The 26,690-nt window shown below is 33.7% G+C and overlaps 2 protein-coding genes across 2 annotated transcripts in view; one reads left to right on the top strand and one right to left on the bottom strand.

Moving 5' to 3' along the window:
- LOC122568247 (RNA/RNP complex-1-interacting phosphatase) overlaps positions 1–26,690 on the top strand; it is a 44,769-nt gene that overhangs the window by 15,827 nt on the left and 2,252 nt on the right. The window contains exons 3-8 of the mRNA XM_043727797.1: positions 3,132–3,163; positions 4,454–4,541; positions 7,596–7,675; positions 19,356–19,399; positions 26,120–26,180; positions 26,366–26,412. Of these exons, the coding sequence (XP_043583732.1) occupies positions 3,132–3,163; positions 4,454–4,541; positions 7,596–7,675; positions 19,356–19,399; positions 26,120–26,180; positions 26,366–26,412 (352 nt within the window). The remainder of the gene's footprint in view (positions 1–3,131; positions 3,164–4,453; positions 4,542–7,595; positions 7,676–19,355; positions 19,400–26,119; positions 26,181–26,365; positions 26,413–26,690) is intronic.
- LOC122568312 lies at positions 10,733–13,884 on the bottom strand. The gene is made up of 4 exons (XM_043727927.1): positions 13,823–13,884; positions 12,724–12,941; positions 12,229–12,297; positions 10,733–12,119 (listed from the first exon to the last, which is right to left on the bottom strand). The coding sequence occupies exons 1-4, from the start codon at positions 13,882–13,884 to the stop codon at positions 11,863–11,865; spliced, it is 606 nt and encodes a 201-aa protein (XP_043583862.1). The 3' UTR covers positions 10,733–11,862.

The raw sequence follows: 26,690 nt of genomic DNA, 5'->3' as shown, positions 1-26,690 counted from the left end.
ATATAGGTGTGTGCAAATCATTATTTCCTAGAGAATATTTTTCATCGACTACCTAGTAGACAGAGAGAAATCTAAAAATGTCTAGTAAATGCATAAATGAATAATAGCTGTATAAAATTTTCTAAAGGGATTTTAATAATCCCATGAACTTAATTAATTGGATTTAGCTAAAAGTTACTTCGAATTTTTAATTAAATTTAATCCTTTTAGTTCTAGTTAAAATGAGCGAGTATAAAAGATATATCTATCTTTATATTGCTCATATATATTTTTTGAAAATAAAATGGACAATGATGAACATCCTATTATTTACATTTGTCATATTATGAAATGATATAGACAGTCATAATACCATGTAGATTAATTAACTGTGATATATGTTTATACTTATTGCAATATTGAACACATCATATTTTAATGTCTTTCCAAATAAAAAGATATCTCTCCACCTTTTAAGGTAGATACATATATCCTACCGATGTCATCGTATTTACTCTCGCTTAAATAAATAATGCTTAAATTAAATCTTAAATAATGTAAAAACGAGTGCCATTACTTTTTACATTGAAGCTTTATTTCTACAGTGCTCAAAGCTATCATTCGTTCATTTTCCTCTGAAAACACTTACATGTACCTGGTTATATAAAACTCTTTACTCGTAATTATAGCTACCGTTAAATCCTGATAATTATTACAACAGAGTAGGACAAGCGATGTATCGACATGACACGACATTTTGCGATTGTAGCTAAAGCAAAAAGAAGTTAGAAGAACGAATAGGAAAGTACCGGTGGTGGGAAGATGCACTCACGAAAAGGCTGCTCTTGCATGAGTTCGTGCGGACCGCCACGAAGTCTTACAATAGAGGCGCAGCTCGCCGGTCGATAATCCTGATTTAGTCGCGGTCGTATATTAGACTAAGGATCGTGAAATTGAATGGTGGAATCAGCAGAGAGACCGATCCTGCTTTCAACCAGAGGAAGCTGTACTATACTATGCGAAAAATAAACTACCCCTGACGTGGCCAGGGTTAGTAAATTTTACAGGTGGGCAGCATCCCACAGCTTCAATTTCTCCTTCTTTGCGGCTTCTTGCTCGCTTCTTCTCTTTCGCGTTTCTATATGTTCTCAACCTTTTTACTGTTTTACTCTTGAAATTCACGTTCGTTCAGTATTTTCATTATAGCATTAAAGTAATTTTCAACTAGTAAGCATTAGATTGTACAACTATAGTGTTGCCGATCTGTTGGTACAAACCGAACACAGATGAACCTACGTGAAAAAGCGAGTCAGGAATATAGAGCAACGTTTTTTCACGCGACGCTTCTTTTTCGAGAAAATTGAGTTTGAAAATTTGTCAAGTATACTAAAACTTGGCTAATTACGAACTAGGTATGCGTAAACGATCAACAGGAGATTATTCTATAATACACGTGAAAATAAGTGAATGATGCAAAGTGCAATTTTCCCATTTCAGGCACAGTTTCGAAGAAAATAAAGTTCGAACGTGTTTAGTTAAGAAACTCGTACACGCGCATAATAAATTTTCAATTTTATTTTTCTCGGGAAGAAAGCAACTTACGACAAGATTCTATTCTACGGTATTGACTTACTTTCGAATGTAGTATTACCTCCTACCGAATATCTGCTCTTGTTCAGTCTGGGATAAGTCAAGTTCAAGAATACTTGGCAAATTGTCAAACTGGATTTTCACGCAGGGTCATACAGAAAAATTGTATTGTATATTTTTCACTCCTTTTTAAATGTAGATTCATCACCTTTCGGCTTGTACTATCAGCACGGCAACACCTTGTATATGACTTCTTAGTAAATGTAATACGTGTTCATTGTTTCAGAATTTTCTTTTGTATCTTCTAAGTACAATTGTCTCGATTACACATTGATATTTATTTATTTTAAGATCCTAGTATCTTTATATATCTCTATGTGAGGTTTCGAACGAGATAATAATTCTTAAACGTTTTAGTAATTTCCTAAAATCATTCATGAAATATTTCTCACTTTCTGTAGGTATCTTAATGCTTATAACTTAGGATGTACGTATTTTTATATATATGACGCTTGTCAATCTGAGAAGTATGAACGGATTACTTGCACTTTCATAAGTTTGATGTGGTGCAACTACAACAGTGCTAGTCAACAATGGATTATTATGCTTGGATACGAAAGTTTTACCACAAGCCCGTTATTAATGCGACCGATGCTCATTCCGTACTCATCCGTAGATACGATCTCTCCGCCCAGTCAATCGGATCGCGGACTCTAAACCCGTAATTATCATTAGCCCACCCATAGCGAGTGCGATGCTACAAGCGAACGAAGCAAAGTTTCAATTTACGCGTTCATAGCTGTACGCTATCCAAACTATGTGAAATAGATGCGAGACGTGTGTTTATTCTTTTCGCTCCTTCACTTTTCCATCAAATTTTCCATTTTTTTTTATATAACTGATTTCACTCGAATCTGTCATGTGGTTCGTTTTATATCGTTTACTCCTTAAATTTAATTAGTTAATAATAAATCGGTAAATTTAATTAATAAAGCTTGAGATCATACAACTCGGCGGTGAGTGATCTAGATAACGCAGAAAGTGAATTTGGAGATAATCATGGTTTTATTTCATCATATCATTCTGCCTATATTTGTAATATATTTGTAAAATAAGGTAGAATAGTGCAATAACAGATTTAGAACAATGTTTTTGTATATTGTACGATCATTGTTTGAAAAGTTATGTATATTTCTATTATGATTGTCACTATCATCATCTATCTTTATTTAACAATAGACGGCAGCCAATCGATCATTCGAAAATTAAATGAAATTCGTGAATGATACTCGAGTTCCTCTTATTTGTTTCGGTTTTGTACACGTCATTAATTAGTTAGAAGATGACTGGTATTTTATCTTATCTTCGCTATAGATACGGGTCAATGTAATGTTGTAACTCTCATAAATGATGCAGCTACCCGAATATGCTTTTCAACGTCTCTTTTAAAGTACTTCGCGCGTGAAGATACAACTCACGTGCCAATATCCAGAGTTATTAATTATTCCCTATACACTTTCATTAGATAATTCATTAGATTTGTTTTCTTCTTTTTGTTTTAGGCACTGTGCAACAAGCTAGAGCCGGAAGAACGGTAAGTTGATTAGCATGGTAATTCGTCATTCGATTAGTTTGCATTTATTATATATTTTGCATATTTTCACACTATACTACTACTTTAATTTTATTCTCTTAAATTTCTCATGTAATAAGTACTTCATACGTACATGATAAGTTTTTGCATTCACATTTTAGCAAATATGTATTAAATAAGTAACGTTATTCCTCAATTGAGAGATTTTTAAAATTGTTAAGTCTCGTTACAATGCGAGTGAGCTCTCAAAATGTTTTCTGTAATTGTACGTAAAACGTTTTTGAGAAATTCGAACTACTTTATTTATTTTTTTTTTTTATTATTCTTTATTATTATTTCATTATTATTCCTTATTATTCGAATACTTTCATGAGCCAGTGTACATCATTCGATTATTAACATTTGCTAAGAGTAAAACTACATTGGAAAAGGTACTTTACCAAGTTCCTCCTGTTCAAGATATAAATCTGTCGAAACGCGTAAGGTGTTCGTTAATTGCTTTTAAATCGATTAGTCTTCTAATAAATTTCGATTTTTTAATAACTTTCAAACACGGAACAGGACGGTTGTTTATTTATGAGAAATATTTATTCGAGACAAGCGGGCCCGTGCTATCATCCCTGGTACAAGCCTTTGGAGAATTTGATATATTGAAAGGGATGGTGAAACTATTTGGGCCGACACCCCCGCTTAATACCGGCCCTTTAGCTCGGGACCAGATTCTTTGTTCCCCTAATATATCATCGCGTTGTCCAGATCGCGCCCTTGAAAAAGATTCTCTCGTAACACAGGCCATCGTGACAGTCGGCGGATTTTTTTGTGTTCTCCCCCTTTCGACTGTGGGATGAAGTTGTCTGTCTGTCTACAATACGAATAGGGAGAGCATTCTTTAAGAGTAATTCTTCAGACAGTGGATGCATGTTATGCGTATAACGTATATATATTATACATACATTATCTATATAAAATATGCACATAAAATAAATATAAGATTTATATGTTTTATATAAAACGTACAAAAATACATTATTGGCAGTAGGTATTAGAACGTTTCCTGATATTTAGTACAAATTAGATACTTTTCATTGTTTTTGTTTTCTTATGAACGCGTTGTTTCAATCATGTCGTATGTGTTTTATAATGTGTTCTGAATGATTACTGTGTTACTATTTAATGGACGATATAAATTTTTGTAGAGATTTTTTTTTATTTGTAACAATCGCAGTAATCAGTAAATGAAATTTTAACGTTTAATGTTTATAATTTGGTTGTATATATTTATTGTTACAGATTTACAACGTCGGTACTACTTGAAGCATTTCCACGGCTCAAGTACATCATCGACTTGACAAATACGGATCGTTACTATGATAAACAGGCAAGCTAAAATATTTGCAATATAGAACATTATATGTAAAAAACAAGAATCAAAATTATCGTTTAATGTCATGTGTTCGTAATTACTGTTAAATGTCGGTTTAACGTTAACCCTGTTGTTCTCTTCATTTCTTCATGTTTGTATCTCTTCGGATATTTCTTTGGGATACTAAAACCAATAATGTTTAAGTAGATAATCCAGATTCAAAACTAAGTTAAAGTATTTAAAAAAATATATGTTTTAAGAATATCATCTAAGATGATAAGAGCAGTATTAAATATTATATAATAAAATAGTGTAGTATCGTGAACGAAAGACCTAAGAGATATCGGACGAACTATAAACAATGTCGCGAGGAAGCCGAAGTGCCGACAGGCCCAACAATGTATCGTCGGTCCTTCAATCGAATAGTTTCGCGGAAAAGGCCTGTGTGACACTGGCCACGAGCGTTTGCGGAACACGTGCGTGGTGGGGCTAAGACAAAAGACAAAGGGATGCTAAGGGACAAAGATGAATTAATAGTCAATGTCAGTGGAGAAGCTGGAGAGAGTGTTAGTTGAGAAGCCAGAGATTGTGAATGGAGAAGTCAGAGAGTGCGAATTGCGTTATCGAGAAAGTGTGGTCCGCGTGAGAGAGAGAGCGTTGGATCAGTGGTGGTGACGAGAGTTGCAAATTAACTATCTAGTTGTCTAAATTATAGTACGTTATTATATGTAGTTCACGTTAAATAACCATCGTTTCCTGTTTAACACGTTGACTGCCACGCGTGTTTTCAAAGAAATCTTCGTTAGGCCACGCGTGCAGCAGTACCATCGATATTTTAGTAATGCGAGTCGCTCAAGCGGTGGTCTCAAGAATGATCTCTCGTTTCGTTTGTTCGCAACATTAAAACCACTAGCTGTTGTTGAATATAACGAAGGGAAGTCTGGTATAGATTATTCCGACCAAATGGTTTCTTATGCCACCACAATTAGAAAAGGAATCAAATGGTACAGAAAACTTGGCATTCAACTACTTCTGGGAATTTCTGTTGTAAACGCTTTGACGTGCAAAATTGCAACAAGGAAGGATATAAATATTAGAATATTTAGACAATTATTAGTTGCAAAATTATTAGGGTTGTCTGAAAATGCAAAAAATCCTTGTCTTCGACGCAGTCAGCATAAGACGCGCATGCAAACTATGTTATGCAAATAAAAGACGTCGAATGGACCGAACAAAGACACAAAAGAATTTGAAGAAAACAACTTATTGTCCAAATTGCCCCGACCAACCTTAGCTATGTATAGAATGTATAGAATGCTTTAAAGTTTTACATTCTAAATAATTTTTTTAATAATCCATTTTCGTATTACTTTTATAACAATTCATCAGTTTTATTATTATGGAATATTTTTTCAAATATCTACGACGATCCTTCGCAAGTAGTCAAATAAGCGACACCCGAATATGGGTTACGCGGCCTGACCAGAAACTTTGCTGACACCCGAATACGGGTGTCGTAGCAGTCAACGTGTTAATCCATTTATTGTAAATAAATTAATTGTAGTAGAGATCTTACAATAGAATTTGTCGTAATAATGGTACAAAAAATGTTAAATCATGTCCATTGATTTGAATATTTTTATCTTTCCGTAATTGAAACCGAAAAATGTTCGTCTTTTTCTTCTTCCTCCCTAGCTGCGTTCCTTGATCGAGCAGATATTCGAGAACGTGGCTCCTTTACACGGTTCTCCTCTTATCTTTGTTTATCTGTCATCTCTCTTTCTTCCTTTGGCTCGTTCGTTCGCACGCCTTCGCCTCTCTTTTTTCGCTTTACCCCTGGTTCCTTTCACGAAAGCCTAACGTTACGTCTGTGTCAGTCCGAGCTTTATTTGGTATTTAAAATTAGTCGAGTGCGTCCAACTAATTTGTACAAAGGATCAAGGGACGACGAGGGCTAATGAACTTATTATTAGATTTTTGGAATAACTGACTATCGACATCTCGATCGCTAAACTTCCATGTTCACATAGTGAGAGTGTATGTGTTTTTTTTTTTTTTAGGTCAGACCTGTCACAACCTAAGACCGATCAATTATATTAATAAGTTCTGGAGTCGAGACTTTTCTCGGTTGTTCCGTGTTTTTTTTTTTCTCCCTTTTTCCCTTCATGGACAGTCATTTGCTATGCGAAGAGGCCCGGAATCTATGATAGAAAATGCTTTAGAAATACTACAACGCTTTTGAGCATCAATGGTGCCGCAAGGTATCGGTAATTAACACGAATACCTTTTGCTGTCTCCCGCGTCTAATTGGAGCATATTATACCTAATGATATACTTAGTGGAACCCTTAATTTTTAGCCTGTGAATGGTGTAGTTTGGAGGAAAGAGGTTCATTCAGTAGGAAGATTAAATTAGTATCATGCATGAGTGTTCCTAAAGATGTTATTAACTTCTTTTAATATCTAATTTAAGCAATTTTATTCTCATTTTAAAAACACTAAAATTTACAAATTATTTCATTGATATTATAATTTGTTATTATCGTAATTTATTCTTTTATTTTAGATATATATCGAATACGTATAAGAAGTGGTGAATAATATAGTATTAAAATTGCTACAACCTATAGGTATATACGTTGATAAATATCAATGTAGAAGAATAAAGCATGAAAGAAGAAATGTCTATAGATGATGCCTTTATGGTGCATTTATTTTAGTTTTAATTTTTGATTTTATGAGATCATGGTATGAAGGAGAAATGAACGGAGAGTGCGTGTCATCGTTGTCAGTGTCATGTTCACCGATCAGTCAGATATAATTGGTTTAATATAACCAGCCGGACTTCTTTGACAGTGATTATCATTCTCTTATGGTTTCTTAAAATAATTATATATATTTGTTACTAAGAGGAATATTATTGGACGGAATTATCCTAATATAATTTTAGTAATTAATTCTTTTTCGAAAGCAAGATCAAACAATCGTTATGTACTTTTGACGTAATTTTTATGTAATTCAATTTGTGACTAACGATTATTTGTTTATTCTTGGTATTATTTTGTTACAGGAATTTACAAACTCTGGTGTCAAATATGAAAAAATTATGGTTTATGGCCGGGAAATTCCCTCCGTGGACTTGGTGAACAGGTAAGTGCAATAGAAATCGATTTTTTTTTTTTTTTTTAACAAACGCACATGTATTGATATTGATGTTACAATACTTTGAAATATAAATTATGTAAATGTTTCTTCAATTTTAGAAAGAAAATTTACTACTAAAAGGTATACCAACTATATCTATTACTAGTTATAGAATAATGAACTATCTCATGCGTGCGTTTATTTTTTCGTATACAGTGAAAGTGATATTACGAAACTATTTCTATTAAATAGGAGCTTGTATATAGAATAGTAATAGATACATTTTTTAAACAATCTATCCAGTTTAATGCCACGTGCATTTCGTATTTACTATACTTCCAAGTATTAGAGCGATAATTGTCCATCGATCGACCCTTGTTTCTTATTATACAGATAACGGTATGGTAGAAAAAATTATATTTCATCTTGTTCAAAAAACCTGAATCTTTTTCTCTTTTTTCTTCTGCTCCTGAATATGCGCAGCAAGAAAAATACGTAAAAATTACGATTGTTGTTTCGTCAATAATTTTGGTTTACTAATTTAGGTTGTAAAGTACTCACTATATAGCGAGTCGTATTACAGCGTCCAGGAAACCTTAACTTGTTGAACCCGAAGCAATGAATTTAATGCAGTGAATGAATTTAAGAATGGATTTAAGGATGAATTTAATAGAGTAAATTATGATGCCTAATCTTTTTGTGCTGTGATTATTAAATGTCGTAACAATTTAAATTCCACTTTTGTGGGATCTCTTTTTTTTAAACTGAGTCTTAGCTGTTCGATATTCGAAAAGATATCGTTTAACAAAGTTGTAAAAAACGATAAATTTTTCTAAAACAAAGACATCGAGTATATTTTGAAAACTTTTTACAGAACATTTTAGCTGTTCGATACTCGAAAAGATATCGTTTAACAAAGTTGTAAAAAACGATACATTTTTCTAAAACAAAATCATCGAGTATATTTTAAAAACTTTAATTTCTATAATTATCACATATATACGTAAAAAAATTCCGAAGTGAACGTGGAACTATTACAGACGTATGTAACATTATAAGCTACTGACACGATTCCGTCTCCGAATTCTCTCGCAGTAGGTCAGAGAACGACCTCGGAAACTGTGGAGTTTCTCGGCTCCCTTCGATCGTTTGTTTGAACCGCACAAAGCCTCCGACTCGATTTGTATAATTCGAGGATAAAATGGTGATTCACATCGTCCGTTAATAGCCAAGAAGAATGTGAACAACCAACGATCCTCATCGTGGTCGTATCCCGGACAAGGTAGTTTTTTGTTGATCTTTTTAATCGAGATCTGATGGCTCTGTACCTTGAATATAGCATGAATATGTAATTAAATGCATCCTTGATATACCAAAATATAGACATATGTTTTAATCAGTCGGTATAAATTATTTATTGCTAGTCCGTTACTCTCTAGAAATATGCAAAATTTCTTAAGCAAATACAGAGTTTTTACATTCTATTATACCGATCAGTTCGAGTCAATGTTAGACTTAAAATTTATTATATCACGTATATATTAGCGCAACTTAATTTAAAGTTTTACATGTTTGTGTAACGAGATATACCTAACAAAGATCACGTTATATATTCATTATCGTGTCGACAATATGTGCACTCAGGTTCCTTAAATGCGTTTGAATCGTGTTCCGTGAGGATTCGAGGCAAGTCGACTACGATGTACGCGCCGTGCGACAATGCACGTGGGTGTTGACGCTTCAGCAACGACGTCTTTATTTGTCCAGACATCGAACATAGGTTTCCACGTGTTCCCTGCCTTGTATTGTAAGACAATGCTCATATATTCCACGGATACAGAGAAATACCCTGACGATGTTCAAGGAGTACGTGAAGACATAGGGAAAGGAATCGGATTTTCGATACAACCGTATACTTGTCTTTTATCAACAGTTTTGGTTAACAAATATATTAATTTTAAATAAACAGTTATCTTTAAAACGATACTTATTGCATTTTAAGAAGCTACCTTTAAAAAGATTTCTATTCAAACGTTGCTTTGAATTCGTCAATAAGTTATACACAAATAAATTATAAATTACAATTACGAATCGTTGCTAGCTGTGAATCTTAATGTAATTGAGATTTTATAATTCAAGTTCTTATCTTAATAAAATGATTTTATCGCGAACAACATAGATGAGTCATCTAAAATTGTTTAATTTGGCCAGAACGATCAAAAACCGAATAATTAATAGCGTACTGATTTTTGAATTGCCTTCCGGATAACACGAAAGAGGAATGTGATTTATCATGTTTTTTCTCTTTCGTCTTTGTATGAAATTACATAAACAAGCCACAATGTAGTTAGTATTTTTTTTTTTTTTTCGTTTTTTAAATTAGCGCTTATGGCACGTGTAACACTAACAAGTATCGTACTTGGGAAACGAGAAGCGAAGGCAAGGAAGATAGATAGTGGCGAATTTACGTAATGAAGCGATCCATCCGGGTGGTCCCAAGCGTGAGACGCATTTCTCGTCATCTTGGCAATGCTCCCAAGATGGAGAAAACAAAGAGAGACGATGGGAATTTTCGAGGACGACTCGCAACAACGTTTGCTGGGTCCATGGGTCGAATTAACGGCACCGGAAGTATGAAGCAATACGCACACGTTCTCATATTATGCATACGAGAGAACGTAAAGCATCTTTTACCACCCACAACCGCTTCCCAAAACGTTTCTCTTTCATCTTTGTGCCAACACTGTCACAGAATCTCGTTTCTCGTATGGTGGACATGATACGTATCAAAATATTTGAGATGGGTTTATTCGACCCATATCCAACCACGAATTCCTTCAAGAAAGTGTTGCGTTTCTTTCAATCTCGACGCTGTCCGATCGCCTCAATTTACATATTACAACATTTATACGCGTAAAAGTAAAATTTCATTTTTTGATGTGAATATTCTACTCCGATTTCCATACGTTGAATATGATTGCTGCATATGAAATGTGTAAAGTCTTTCGAAATATTTATCGATGTATTGCTTCAATTCGGAAAATTTTTGTATACGTTCAAAAATAGAACGGCAAATGAAGTATAAGAAAATAAATAAAAGTATAGAGTAATGCCTATATTAAATATAGAAATTTTTGGGTGAGGTTGTAACTCCTTCTTCATTTTATGTTTATACAAACTTGTGTATTCATATATTCACGACATTTGCTCACATTTGCTCGAAATACATGTTTTACAAATATACACAAGATACCTATTTTTATAAATGTGTTGTAGTATATAAGGTATTTTGTTTGTGTTACCTTCCTTCGTGTTGCTATTATTTCCCACATGAATGAAATCGTGTGAAGAGAAAACGTAGATGTACCTACATCGTACGACGAATACTGTGATGAATAATTTCGACTTTCAAGGCCATTTTTCTATCATTTTTTTCAAGATTTACAATTATAGTGGCAAATTTTACTTTCTTTTGAAAATACGTAATCCTGAAAACTGGGTGAAGCAATAGAAACGACACGTGTTTGCTCGTATAAGCGGACAATAGTGGTCCTAATTGAAAAACAGTTAAGCGTATTTGCAGAGTACTTCTATAATCATACCATGTCGAGAAAACGGTCATACAAATATTAGTGAATCATTCACTTATCTACGACCACGAGATCCATGCATTAAACATGTTCAAACATAGAGAATTTCTCTTTATACTCTGCTACCAAATTCGTTTTTCCATATCTTTTGTACAAGCAGTTCGAAATGTTTAACACGATATGTACAATATCTTCGTAAGAAGAAGAAATAGTTTTATTTTCAGATATAAAAATCCTCCTCGAGATTGATCTTATGGATTACAATTTGTCTAGAGAAAGCAGACCACGTTTTTTTTCTAAATATAATAATTGTACTTTGTATGAATTACAATTTAGTTTCGTCGATTAGTCTTTCATTTTGTTGTCTTCAAATCTGAAAATTAGTATCGAAAGCGTTAGATGTTTCATACGAACATCTAATTATCAGCTTAAAAAGGGTGTTCCAGATTTTTCCAGCCAGATTTGTTAGGATCAGAGTTACTCTACAGAAAAGTCACTAGTTATATGAAATCGGAAAATATTATCTTCCTTGTTATGTATTCCCATTATTAATAAATCTTCCAACAATCTGTATTTATGTAACACTTTTGTCCTTATTTATACTCATAGAATATACTGACAAACCGTGGCTGGAAGCACCTGCAATACCCTATATGTGCATATTATGATGTTTACTCTTAAGCATTTTCCACAAGGTGTCATTCTAGCTATTCTGGGTAGATATTGTCTTTCCGGTGGTAATGGTTTGGTACGGAGTCGATAAGATGTTTGTGCTAGTTTCCCTGTACGAGTTTGGGGAGTTGGAAGAGTTTGAAGAGTAGACGAAGGAGCACATCGAAACATGTCGCGTATAATTCGTTCTAGGTGCAGAAATTAATGTCAAAATCCGGTTACTTGTCATAATTTCGGAATAATGAAACACGCGTTTTACAAATATACACGGATAATTAAATAATGAAAATAACTTACGCGAAGAGCCTGTACTATCGTCTGTGTCCAGGCTATCGAATGTGCTGTCTCCTGCTGTTATAGCCTCGTCTGTGGACAATGATTTTAGTTTAAAAAAATTATTTCAGGTAATAATTAAGTTTGTGAAACTTATCATATTACCGTATCTTTATGATTATATGTAATAGTTTTTTAAATGTTAAACTTTCACGATGTTTATTGGATGACGTATTTATGGTTCTTCGAGTTTCGAACGTGTTTTTGATAGTACGTCGCTCTTTGTTCCACCGTTTCAGTGAACATTCCAGTTTACTTCCTCGAAGCAGACACGACACTCTTGTAGAGTTTCCAGAAAGAAAGACCTGAACTTTCCGACCTGCTCTGAAGAAGTGAACAACTCGTACTATCAAAAACATGATCGAAACTCGTAGAACCACGAGTACGTTACATCATCATAGTGCCATTATTATAAGTATGAAATGTATAAGTATGGTTTTACATTATTGGTTGACATACAATTCAAACGACGAGATGCTAAAGCTACTCCCTGTCTTAGATCGCGGCGTTGGCTGAGTACTCTAAGTGGCGCAGCTGGCGTACGCAATTCTCGTCGGGTTGATATTGGAGTTCTTGGGGTTGCTGGGGTTGCACAGGCAGGCGAGCAATATTCGTCATAAGAGTCTTCAACGATTTGATCTACTGGTGTTCGCCATGATGCTTCTTGCGAGCTTAATCTTCAAATACCATATAAATGATGTTATAAACATTTATTTTATTTCATTATTTATTATCATCCTTGCCTTTTGACATGGGATGGCTTCCGGTTGACATCATATCTACATTTACATTCTAAACTCTTATCTTGCTAATTAATTCAATACATTTTATCATTATAGTTGTTTATATTATTTAAACGATATTTCGTGTACGACTGACACTTGACAGCACATACCATTTATTTTAGTTTGATAATTATTAATAAATCTCAAATTATATTTAAACGTATTTAAGACTATTTAAGAATGGAGTAATTTATTATCTGTCTATTTATCAAACATACGAAGTTTAACGTATATGTAACGTTTAACGTAACCGAAGATGATGAGTTAATTCGATATTAAAATTGTAAATATATGGACATACGTGACGTTTCATTTTTTTTTTCAAAAATAATTTATATTATATTTACATTCCGTAAGCGCTAAAACTGAATAACTATAATTAACGTGTCCTTCTAGTAGCTTCTAATCTCGTAATTAAAAAAGTTGCTACGTTAATAGATCAAGAATATTAATATGTTCTAATTTAAAAAATCATGTGCTACAGCATAAACTTAAATCCTAGTGAAGAAGTTATATTATATTATGCTTGCTCCTAAATCATTGATCTTATCTTTCTTATAAATTTTTAATTGAAAGAAACGTGTGGCGAAAGATGTGTTCCTTATATGAAGCTTTATTTATGATAATCGTGAGTAATTCATGAGACATGCGACTGACAAATTTAATCATTTGATAATTTTCTTCATCTACGTTTATGTTCACGTTTACGCTGAATACATTAATATTTATGTTTATATGTTCGTTTTATGGTTCATTAAAAATAGGTTACTCACTCATGTTCGTACGGATAACTGACAAAATCATCGGTGCATTCTTGTTTGTTACAAGAACACATAGCGTAGTAAAATGTGAATTAGATCATAAATATAATTTGTAATTTTGAATTTGTGGTCAATGTTAATTATTTTGTATAGGATAATTTAAGAAATCACATTTTGACAAGTTTAATGTTACTTTCAACTATCATATTTTTTTTACCAGCCGCCTGGTTCGATTGCTCATTCGTAAGTCTAAGAATTATTTTGCTCCCGCTATCGGTCATGATGCATTTAATGTTTAATAATTAATATCTGCTACATACTCTTGCACTTTTAAATTGCGAATATAATAATGTTTTACTATTTGAAATCGTTAAATAACGATTAACTTTTATATCAAGAGATTTATCTTGTTTTTATACAGCAAGTCTTTTTCCATCAAGTTAAACAGTAATTTTAGTAAGCATTTTTTATATTCGAATGATCTTTAATTTAAGTGCCTAATCGCAATTCTAGGTTCATTTTACATATGTATCAGCTATACATAACGTATATGTAGCGCGATATACGCGTGTACAAGACCACACAGCGTGCGATATTCAAATGAACTTCGCTTCTGCTGTACTATCATGCTGCCGTAAACGTCATTTCGCAGTTTCACGAGCATCTCCTTATTTCGATTGAACCGTGTGACATGTAGAACCACTGAAGCTTTTATGATTTCATGCAGACCAAATATTGCGATTTGCTGGCCAGCAGCTTCCTTTCGATGTTTTTGGTATTCGACCTAAGGCTTCTTTACATGAACGAGAGAAAAGATCCATTGTAACGTGTCAAATTTTGCGGTATGCAAGAAATAAAACCAAACGTGCAAAATCAAAAGTTGACAATAGAGGATATTTCTTATTATATGTATTACACATATGTACATTCAGTTTTTAACAAAATTAGGTGCAAGTTGTCTTTATCCATATTTAATTCAAGACATTTTTTATCCAGTATGGCTAATAATAATAATAATTAAACGTAACTACAATATACGTTATACAGTCACAGTCGTGATGTGATAAAAATATCGTAACACGTGTCATATGTGCATAAATTGATACACGAAGATTGCAAAATCTTCGATATTTTTCCGTGAAAAATTGATCACAGCTGAGAAATAATTTTTAATGCACGACAATTTACAAATATAACGTACTTATTATATTTATCTTCTAACAAAATTTAATACGTTATCATATCTATATATAGCTGATCTGCATTCGCCGAATAATGAATTTTACAACGAATTAATGAATTATCATCTCACAATATCGCCATATTACGTGTAAAGAAATTTAAGTTTAAATATGAAAAGATATTCATTAAAAAAGTTTAATGGATATACAAGGAAAGAAATTATTCCATTTTATATGTCAATAAATATCTTCCATTTAAATGTTAATAAAGTATTGGATACTTTCTTATATCGCCAGTTGAGAAGAATAATATTACTGTCGGATGAGAGATACTATAAAAGTATTATAATGGTTATCCATCCTACATAGTAAAACTCCGGTAAGATCGATTTTTCGGTAAAGATGAAAAGAATTGAAAGAACAACGTTAACGATGACAAGAACAGCGGCAATGATGATCGGAACGCGTTGATGATGCCCGGTTTCGATAGCTGGTTCTTTCAATGGGGAAATTCCAAGCGAGCAGGGTGCGAAGCGCCTTGTCCGCAGACACCTCCACGTCCACGTCGAATCTGTAATTCAAATTCGAAGTCAAATTAATTTAACGCTCGTCATTTTTCACATACCGCCGGCGCCACGGTGCGCGGATCTCCGGCAGCCATTTTTCGATATTTCATTCTCAGGGGGTACTATCTCTTTTCTGATAGATGTGTCTTCTCGAGGTTCGGCTATCTCGACACGGAAGAACGTGTAATGCCTACTTGAAATATTATGGGACATAAATTTAAATCTAAAAATTGTTTTAAGCAATCGAACAATTAGGATTTTTCATCCAAATATCGTTTCAAGCAGTCTAGAAATTTCAGTTTTTAATCTAAAAATTATAATACCTGAGAGAGGGGGGGGGAGGTAAGGGAGCGAGAGAGAAGAAACAAGTTAATACTATGTAGGATATTGCAAAATGCAATTAGATCTTTCTAATATCGTATAATTTAATTGATAATTAGTTTATGTAAAAAGAAGCTATATTGCATGTATATTTCATGCTAATTGCCGCTATTTACCGCATGTGCTCGTTAAGGAACTACGATTCGTAGAAATAAACAGGCTTTTTATTCAGTTATTCCGTTGACGCGTGCGTTAAAGAACTTGTGGAATTCGTATATTGAAATAATAATCTGAATTTATCTGTTTACATGAGTGAATTATATTTAACGTCTTTTATCGTCTGAGTTAGTTTCTATCAGCATACTGAAATACTTCGTAAATTAACTTGCATACGGATACATTAATGAAAGAATCTACTTTCATGTTATGTCAAAACATTTCTAAAGTTGTCGTATCATTCATCGACCGTAAGTATGTGTTTACACATTTTTAGAAGTAGCCATCCTATTGTTACACAGTTATAACACATTGACGCATTGTCAACATATAACAATTAAGAACGTTGAAAGACTTTGATGCTTAACAATTATTCTTTGTGCATTTGTTAATAATATTTTTGATCGTACATATATTCTATTAATGTTTTTCGTATTATAATGTATTGTATAATATATTAAGAATATTTTTAGTAACATATAGTATGTCTAGTGTTTTTATATATTTATAAATGTTAATATATTTTAATAATGTATACTTTAAATTAATTGTAATGCATGTTTTTTAAATTAGTTGTGTCGTATACGATCATCCATCAGTCCAGTTTGAAAAATTCTCGTCTACTAGCAGGTAACCATTAGATTTGAGGATACGTAATAAGTTACGCGCGTATCCCTATTCTTATAACGTATCGATACTGAACGACGATGGAAAGTAGTCGGTAAGTCGGTGAATGAGTTACCATTTGTAATCGTGTTAGTCTAATCGGTGTTATAGGAAGTCCACGTTAAAGGTAAAAGGGACCAGAGGCACTAAAACGGTCCTATTAAGCCTCTATAGAGAAGCACTATTGGGCCACCCTATTCTCACACAATGACGAGTAATAACTTTTCGTGGAACCAACCTCATCGTAGATATATTTAGGAGGAGAAATCGAAACGATTTCACGCTTATCAGAACAGTTTTCGTTTCTTTTGTTGGTGAATTTATTAATAAAGATACACTAAATGGATACAAAATAAAACTACTTCTACTAAAGGTTAATCGAACAAAGTCTTCTTCCAACGCATTATTCTTCAACCCATAAAGAAGTGGGCAGCGGAATAAAGCGTAAAAAGCACGCGAACGTAACATTGTTACGTAATAACATATTTGTAGATTCGAAGATGGAAGAATTTGAAGATCTGAAAACTTCGAAATTTAAGCGTGAATTGTTGCATTAACGTCAGCCACGCTGATCCTTGATAATGCTTCACGAGGATTTCTATTTGTAACGAAAAGAAATTCAACAGTTATCTTTATTTATATAAAACGTGCATATAAAATTAAGCAGCTGCGTAGATGCTTCATACGGATAATTTTAATAGCAACTACTTCCACCATAAACGTCGTTTCGTGCGATTTATTCAGCAATATTACGAATTACTTGAACGAGCTGGCCAATTTAAGATACCATTTAATCGAAGATTCAAAGATTTCAGCGTAAACGTCGTAACTGAAATGCAAGCGTGCGTAATAGCGAGATGAGAAATTAAAGTCGTATTAATATCAGGCTGGAGGGAGCAGAAGCAAAAGTCGAGATATCTCCGAGCGCGTTCGGAATGTTTCTGGAATCTCGACGGAATGTATAAGGGGAATGAACACCTTGCGATAATTTATCGAGTAGCCGAAGTAGGCTTAATCCGTTAATAAGACCTCCCTTTCCCGTTCTCTCCTTTTTTAACCGGACAGACAAAAAAGGGATGGCGACGCACGACTCCGCCCAATGAATTATTACAAGCGGTATCCTATCTTCGAATCTGCAAAGTTTCAGAGATCTTTTTCTCATCCTCCTTTCGTATCTTTTCTCTCTAGTATTTCCTTTGCTGTGCGTTATAAGAAAGAACCGTTCAATGAGTCTACAGAAATCGAACAATGACAGAGGAAAAATTTATTATTTTACATTCGTTCTTAATTTTAAACATAAATTAGTCTACGATTAACGAATTGAATTAAATCGGTGATAGCTTAAACGAAGAAGAAAGAAAACACATTATAAACCCCCTTATATTTTAACGATTAAATGAAATTTTTTAATAATCGATAAGTGCTTTGTTATATCTTATGTATTATCAAGAAAGATGAACATTTATTTTATTGGTTGTAAATTAAATTTTCAATTCGACGATATCGACGTATGCTTCAAGAACACAATATAATATGATAATATTTTGATCATACAAACCGTAATCAATTTTTCCATTTGTTAATGTTTTCCCGACACGTGGATTCCCATTCTTGGTGTATTCGTTGCAATTCAAGGTGTGTAACATTCACGTTCTTAAGCTTCATTACCATATTCGTTCGTTTGCTACGGAGTCCCTGCATGCCTATTACGCAGTTATTACTCTGTCACTTCTCCAGACCGGTTACCATATTTGAATATTGATTTAGCTGATTATTTTTTCATCAACACCATGGAAATTCGATCGCTATTTGTAGTTATTTTGAAAAATTATCAGCAACGTGAAAGTATAGGGAAGGACGCCGCTCGCTTTGCCCTCCTCCTCGTGTTCTTATTACACACTCTATGCATGAGAAACATCTGCAAACTTTTATAAAATTTCCCCCTATCATGCTACGTTACAATTTACGATAAGTAGATTAATCAAAATTGCAGGGACGATGATTCATGTCGTCTTCATGTCATTGTAACATTAATTTATGTTATAATATAAATTGTTGAAATACAGTTATCGTAAGTGTAAACTCCATTTGTATAGTTGTTTGAAATAATCAATGTATTTATAATTTGTTGTTACAACTTATTACCTAATAGGTACAAAGTATAAAAGTTATAAGAATACATATAGTATAGATACTATATAGTATCTACACTAATTTATAATAATTTACGTTCTTTCAAGTAACTTCCATTAATACAAATAAATGGACGTAATGCAACTTACGTTGAGAAACAACTTTTTAGTCACAGACTGCAATATAATGAGATAATAATTGCAGCTATATGATAACAGTAATCGTAAGAAAAATTCTCTGCAAGTTAAACACGTATCTAGAATTTTTTAAATTTTGTAATGATTTTTCAAGAATTATCGTAAAAGAAATGTTAAAATATGATGAAAATTAATAAAATTCTTCGGAAGAAAAAATTACATTACATTTTTTCATTTCTTTGCCGTAATCAAAATTTTATTAAATTCGGAATACGCGTCTTCTTGATTTTCTAAAGGTAAATATATGTATTCTTTTTCCTTTCAGATTCTTTAAAACGATGGATGATTTTATGTCAGCTTGTGGTGAAGGTGAGTCTGCATTACATCATACTGGCTCTGTATATTCTACTTGTAATATCATCAATCTTGTCTACTATTATTCTAATATCCTACATTCCAAATATCTCCTCTCAACTCTTTATTCGAAAAATGCTTCAATTTTCTTAACTACAAAGGACTGAAATATCTCCTTCTGAACAATATCAAATAAATTTTCATTTTGAAAAATCTTCGAGGAAATATCGACAAAAAATTAAGTTACCAAAATTCTTAAATTATATTTCTTTATTGGAAATTGTTTGTCGTTTGATTGATTTTCTATTATGAAAAAAGGAATATAATGCAAAATAGTTTTAATTATTAATCAGATTAAATTCAGATTTTAAATTAAATTTGTAATTATGCATTATACAATACTGAAAAATACACACCCAAGCTTTATAATAATGTAACTAATTTCTGATGTCAATTACCGATGATGACAATAAGATGAAAGTAGTTACAAAATACGTATGTCTGGACAAGAGAGTTGCATGGTTTTTATAATGTTACGTATTGCGATGTGAAAGTAGTGCATGCATCGATTTAAAACGTAGCAATTTATATAACACAATCTAGACTCAGTGATTCATAGAAATAATTTACGTACATTACAAATTATCTGAACAAATAGTTTATCAAAGAAACTAAGAGTCTTAGTAACTCCTCGTATTCCTATGTTGGTAAAGGTTAAGTCCATGAAAATGAACCTGAAACATTCGTACGGTTATTTTAACTGTAAAATGCAGTTTGGCTTCTGCGACTGGGAAAAAAGAAACGATTCCCAGGAAAAATGAGAATGACGACGGTGATCACGCTACGAATCTGGACAGAGTTTGTGAAGCAGTGGATCGCCCACGCACAGCCACGTATACCAGGGCGTTGTTAATTATCTGCCGCCGTTTATCAACCGGTAGAGCAGAAACTTTCCTTTGGCATTTCTCCTTCCTCTTTCTTTCATTCGCTTCTCATCCTCCTCGGACCTTTCCGTTCTCTTTTTTCCTTTCTATTCCATCTCTGTTTTTCTTCTTCCAAACCATTCTCGATCTGGTACTTATATACACGAGACAGACAAGATCAATGAACAATGTGACAGAATTGTGACAATTTTACACGGATAATATTATACTGTTAAATATATTATGATAGTTTTATAGTGTGTGAATAACAGTATAAAATTTGAATTCTATTTTATATTAGATAATAATATAAAAGACATAAAAGTAATAAAAAATATTCTAGAAGACCTCGATTATTGATATTAGTGGAAGAATAAAGAATATCTTTAAATTATATAAGTAGATGGTGGGATAAAAACTATAAGGTTACATTATAAGAAAGATCAAAAAATAGAAACATCAGGTAACATTTTTTTTTATTTTATTTTATTTTTTCTTCGCGTAATATTCGAAAAAAGATGTACATGTTAATAATGAATACTGTTTATAGTGCTTAAAGTGTTCGTGGAAAGCTTACAAATCGAAGAAGCGAAACTCGGAAGAGAGCTGACTGAAAAACGTGTCGAAACACATTCCAAAGCGAAGACGCCGCTGCATCGACCATCCATTGACCGTCACTTAGCATTTATCAATACCTTCCATCCAACGCCCATTATCCTATTGACACGCCACAGTGTAAAAGAAGAAACTCTTAATTGCAATTTCGATATATTTCCTCATTATTATGGGCTTCTGAAACGTTCATTTGTATCTTTTCCCGCAATTTATTTTAATGTAATTTTCAATGTACAGTTAATTTCTCTAACATAAATGTAAATACTCTTACTTTATATTCAGATTGATAATAATAATCGCGGATATTTTCTTTTATAACGCGGTAACATTGTATGTTAGATCTGCATTAAAAGCGTTGAAAATAATTTATATTAGAAGGCTGTAATACGTAACAGAACTTTTTATTAATATCTATACAAGAAGATTACTATCGAAAAAGAATCAATAAATATGTAAGTGATTTCCACTGGCAATCGAGCGATATCATAAATAATTCATAACTTATGTATGTTTTCAAAGTTCATCACGTACGTTTAGATAACATCTTGTATTATTGTAATGTATTGTCATAACTTATTAACGTCGATGTGATATATATAACTGTTTACACACCTACTATGAAGATGTATTTATAAACAATAGACATATCTAAATTGCATGATGATGTTATTAATATTACACGTTAATCAAGATCAAGGTTTATCGTTGCTATATTAGGAAGCGTTAGGCAGTGCTATATTAGGAGATTAAATATAAAATTTAAATTACGTCTTTACAGCTAGTGCAAAATATCGTATTAACTGTAAGATGAATTTATTATCAAGAAGCCAGAATTTTAACCAATCAATGAATAATCACACATGACAATACGTAGATTTCCTGCATTCTACCTATCGTACGAATCGTGGATTTAGATCTCGTAGGGATTTCATAATTCTTCGCAGCACTGTTTCTTGCACTGTTACGTAAACAACTCCATCTAGTGGATTTTATTTCTATCCGGTGTAATTCGAGCCAGTTTAACGTAAGACGTAACATAGCATCAGTGATTTATATTCGACCACGTGTCTTTGGATTCCTACATTTTCTTGCGAGTTTATTTTGCCTGCCCATACACCGGTAACTAATATTTATCTTTTCAATGAACTTTCGCGATTGTATAATTAAAGGTGTCGCGTGAACAGTAGCCTATATAATATCTAGGCAGTTAGCGATACTGACGCGGTCGTACGTGCCGTGAGAGTACGTTATTATAATTTCTCTGGCAGCGGCATTTCACGAAGGTACGCAAGGTGAGAGATAAGTAAGCCGAGTCCATTTACAGTGGCTAGTGATTTATTGGCCGCGGAACATAAGATGTCGTTAATCGTCTTGCATCCATCCTGCGTGTCATGTAGCACTCTCGACGAATCACCTATGTGTATAGGTGCACGTTTATACGCGTTTGCGATGCTCCACGTGTATAGTTCGTGTGTAGAGCCAGCGATACGAGGCACATTCGAGAAGTTCGATCGTTCGATTGATTTAAGACGGCAGTAATCGGCTGGCCGAAAAGCCGTCGCGTTCTCTGTATGTATCGACGATATTTTCATGTTTATGTACGCGCACGACTGGACGTTAAAGTCCTTCCCCGTTTCAGCGGCTCTTACATATATTTTCAGTGGAGTTTACGCTCTTACTAGAAGATGCAGGAACACGAAAGGGGAACCCATGGTCCCTTTCTACCAGAGGCTATTTGAGCCGACATACCTCCCGCTTATATATCATATTGCCACATTAACCACGTCGCTTCGGGTCGTACTTCGCGACTACTCTAGTAGCCCGAAAACCAACCTTAACGTTTACCAAGGACTGACATGCAATACCAGGTACCCTCCGCCTTTCTGCCTATATACCCTTTTTTTTTATTTCGTAACCACCTTGTCCGACCAATTACGCTTAAACTTCAAGTTGTTTCGACAACAATTCTCAATTCGAGTACATGAGATTTTATTATCAATCATTCAATGAAAACAATGGATTTATATTTATATTATAATCCTCGACCCCATTTGTATTTCACGTTACGAAGGAATAGTATCTCTTAATCTGTTGATTAATAAATTTAAGTTTTTTTTAAATAATGAATGGCATCCTTATACGAAATGAAGAATCGATTTAGAATTGTTGTAAAAGCTAGGAAATAACGGTTGTACAACCGATATGGGATAACTTTCGGTTCCTTATAACAGTTATTCAGAATAAAGATAGCACATAACTGTTTTAAGAACCGAAATCGATATCATAACTGTTCTCTATCCCTGGTTCCTACTCGTCCGCCACTAAGGTGAATAGAAACATGGATTGGATTTACATTGAATTTCTTTCTTACGTTTTAGAGAAATGAAAGACCTTTCTGGACTTTGGAAAAATATTATTTCCATATCGAAGATATTGTTCGACGATTCGAACGTAACCTGACGATAATCAGAGACGATCTAAAGAAAGAAAAGGAATAATCTTGAGAATGTAATTTTTAGCTATCCCATTTGTTTTGACTGATTGATGTAATATCGCATAATGAATGACCACTCTTTGGGTAGAACCATAACCATCCGTTTACGTAGGAAGATTGATCGCTTGACCAACGTGATTTCAATTAATACTGATAATCAAGGTTACGTTTGAGAAACATCTAAGCAACGGAAGTATGAACTATAATCATCAACCACGGGTAACAATAGATTGAACACGTTAGAACGAGAGCCTACGCTTAAGAGATATTAATTACTATGCCATAGTTTTGATATTACCGAAGGAAAAGATGTATTACTGGATATGTAATCATCTGTGAAAATCAATACAGCGCATCAGAAAAGGTCGTAGGTCTTTGGCAATCTCTCTGAAGATCGGCTTATTTACCAGACTTAGTATGTCGGAGCTCCGCAGGGGTGCACGCTCTAGATTTACATTAGATGCCGACGTGTTCTGAGAATATTCCTGTCTTCTGCGCGACATATGTTTCTTCTTATGCAAAAACGAGATGACCCTGTGATAGATAGGAATGTGGTATAAGTCAGCCTTGCTCGTTCTCCACGTACAAAACAGGCAACCTTGAATTACTTCTGTGTGTCCGCGTTCTTTTGAATTAAATACACATGTCTTCGTTTCTCAATCTCTTCTCACGGATTGTTAAATATCTTTTCGTCGGACATATTTTTTAAATGAATCATTGATGTACCATTGTATAATATTATACGTTAACATTTTCATTCTTCATGCCGTGTATGCGCAGCATTGTACATTATTAATAACTCTAACAAACTAATGATCAATTAACGGATAAATGAATTTGTGAATGTAGTATAAATTTCTTCGTACTAAAACGTGCCAAATGAGACATACCAAGTTTATTATAATTTTAAATTAACGATTCAATACGGAACACAAGTTTCACTAAGACCGTAACGATCTGTTGCGTTTGTCTTATTTACTGTAAATCAAATTCTTGCGAACGGAGCGCATATTTCGATATTTTCACTATTCTCAGTGCTGAGAATGCCATATCAAGATATCCAAGGGCGCATTGTGATTTTTACATCTCTAGCGAACATCGAAGATATAATTTTCCACGGCTTGCTGTTAAATTCACCGGTATATTGCATAGTAGTGCTAAAATATCAAACTCTCCGTTCCGCGTATAAATCGCATCGCGTTTCTGCGAACGATCCTTTTAAGAAGCTCGCCAAGGTCAAACAACATATCGCATGATCTTCGATGGCCACTTAATTCCCAGTGTAACCCGAGGTAAAGAGGTACGAAGTGGCTGTAAAGTGCTCGGTACTTATCTACAGCTCATGCGGAAAAGGGAAATACGGAGGATGAAATTGAAGGAGAAAAGAGGCGATAGGGTTGTGGCGATCGTTATTACGCGGCTACTTTCATCAGTGTTGTGGCCCTTACATGAAAGCGCCGAGTCGAGTCACGAATCGTCGTGTATTCGTCGCAGATTTTACCGGTAATTTGCGGTAATATTATAATCAGCCCCTTGCTGAGCCTGAGGAGGTGCCGACCCTGTGCTCTGGGCTAAATTGATGACCCGTGGAATCGTACGTCTCGCCTTACGTATGCTCCTCTTATTGGACTTGCTTCGCGCGAGTACATCTTTTTATTATCCTTTTCTTACGTCATTAACCCATCGAACCCTCGAAAATATCTTTTACAGTTAACACCTTTGAATGCACGTCGCTAGTTATTCTTATATATTAATATCTCAACACGAACATATTATTCTGTGAATTTATTACGGTTCTTTGGTTTAAATATAATTGTTGAGCGGGTGTTAAGTATTGCTTCGGTTTCTCGGATTTATGACACAGACGGACGCATAATTGCTATTTTTACTATAGGTTTCAGATCTATCGTTGTTCAATCTTTGTGCTTAAAAGGTTGAAGCTTAGAAATTACTCTGTGCTCGCGAAATTGCACATTTGCGAGCCAGATGAGTTATTAAGCTTTCGACTCTGCACCCTTAATAGTAATGACGTGTCATAAACCTGTAGCTCAGTACTCAAACACATTGACAATCAGCAAACTAAATTGCTTTTTGGGCCTAATTCGCGCCTCTGAACTTGTGACTTGGACCAGCTTGATGGGGAGTGCTCGAGGGTTAGATAGAGTCGTGCAAGGGGATACGATAGGCACTGATTAACCAATTAGGTAAATTGGCTATATTTCGTTAGTTGGTATAAAAGGACGAATATTTAAAGAGACGTCCAAACATTCAGTTTCCTCGAGTGGAAGTTTTGTAAGATCTCTCGCACACGGTTTTCACAATGTGCAAGTACATCTGCATCGTATAGTTTTATTTTATAGTGTAATAGAGAACAAAGCGGTTTTCGTATATCACCAAAAGGTTGATCCTTCGAAAGTGATATAGTCGGCACACCATCGTGCCATGAGCGCTAAACATCAATCACTATATATAACATCATGTTATTGAAAAATTAGTTATTTTGAAAATATTTAAATGAAAAGAATTTAGTGGAAATATTAATATAATGATTATAGTAGTGATTATTTGTAGTATATTTTTGACTGAAGAGCATCTTAAAAGTAAAATTTTGTATCTTTTAAATTGTCCGCGATATCTCTATGTACAATGCTAATATGTACTTGAATGCAAATTGAAGATTGCTGCTTTGTTCTTTTGTTCCAGACGATATTGTGGGAGTTCATTGTACTCATGGCGTAAACCGTTCGGGATATCTTATTTGTAGGTTAGTATATTATATTTAAGCAAAATATCAAATATGGTTATCAAAAATCATCTCAGATATGTTTACATGTTGAAAGATTATATATATGTATACACACATAAGATTTTACAAAATCAATACGTTATTAATTTGCAATTAAATTGATGAAACTAATGATGTACATAAATTCATTTGTTTTGTTACAGGTATCTTGTACAGCAATTAGGTTGGGAAGTTGATACCTGTTTAAAAGGTAAGTGGACCATAAATTACAAAATTCATACTTTTATAAACATAATTACATAAAAAGTGAATAAATATATATACTTCACCTACTAAATGTTATAATGAATACTTTGATGAATACTGTGCCTAGTTTTGTATGTCATGCGCATGCCATGGATTCGTACACATTTTAATCTCCCACAAATGCATAAATATTCGCAGATTATAATTCTATCTATATTGAATGCATCGAATAAGATCAACTACATTGCAATAGATACACGTGAAAATGAGAAAGAATATAGG

The sequence above is a fragment of the Bombus pyrosoma genome, linkage group LG1 (genome assembly GCF_014825855.1).
Source record: "Bombus pyrosoma isolate SC7728 linkage group LG1, ASM1482585v1, whole genome shotgun sequence".
Taxonomy (NCBI): domain Eukaryota; kingdom Metazoa; phylum Arthropoda; class Insecta; order Hymenoptera; family Apidae; genus Bombus; species Bombus pyrosoma.
The sequence above is the reverse complement of the archived record's forward strand: the minus strand, read 5'-3'. Positions and strand labels throughout refer to the sequence as shown.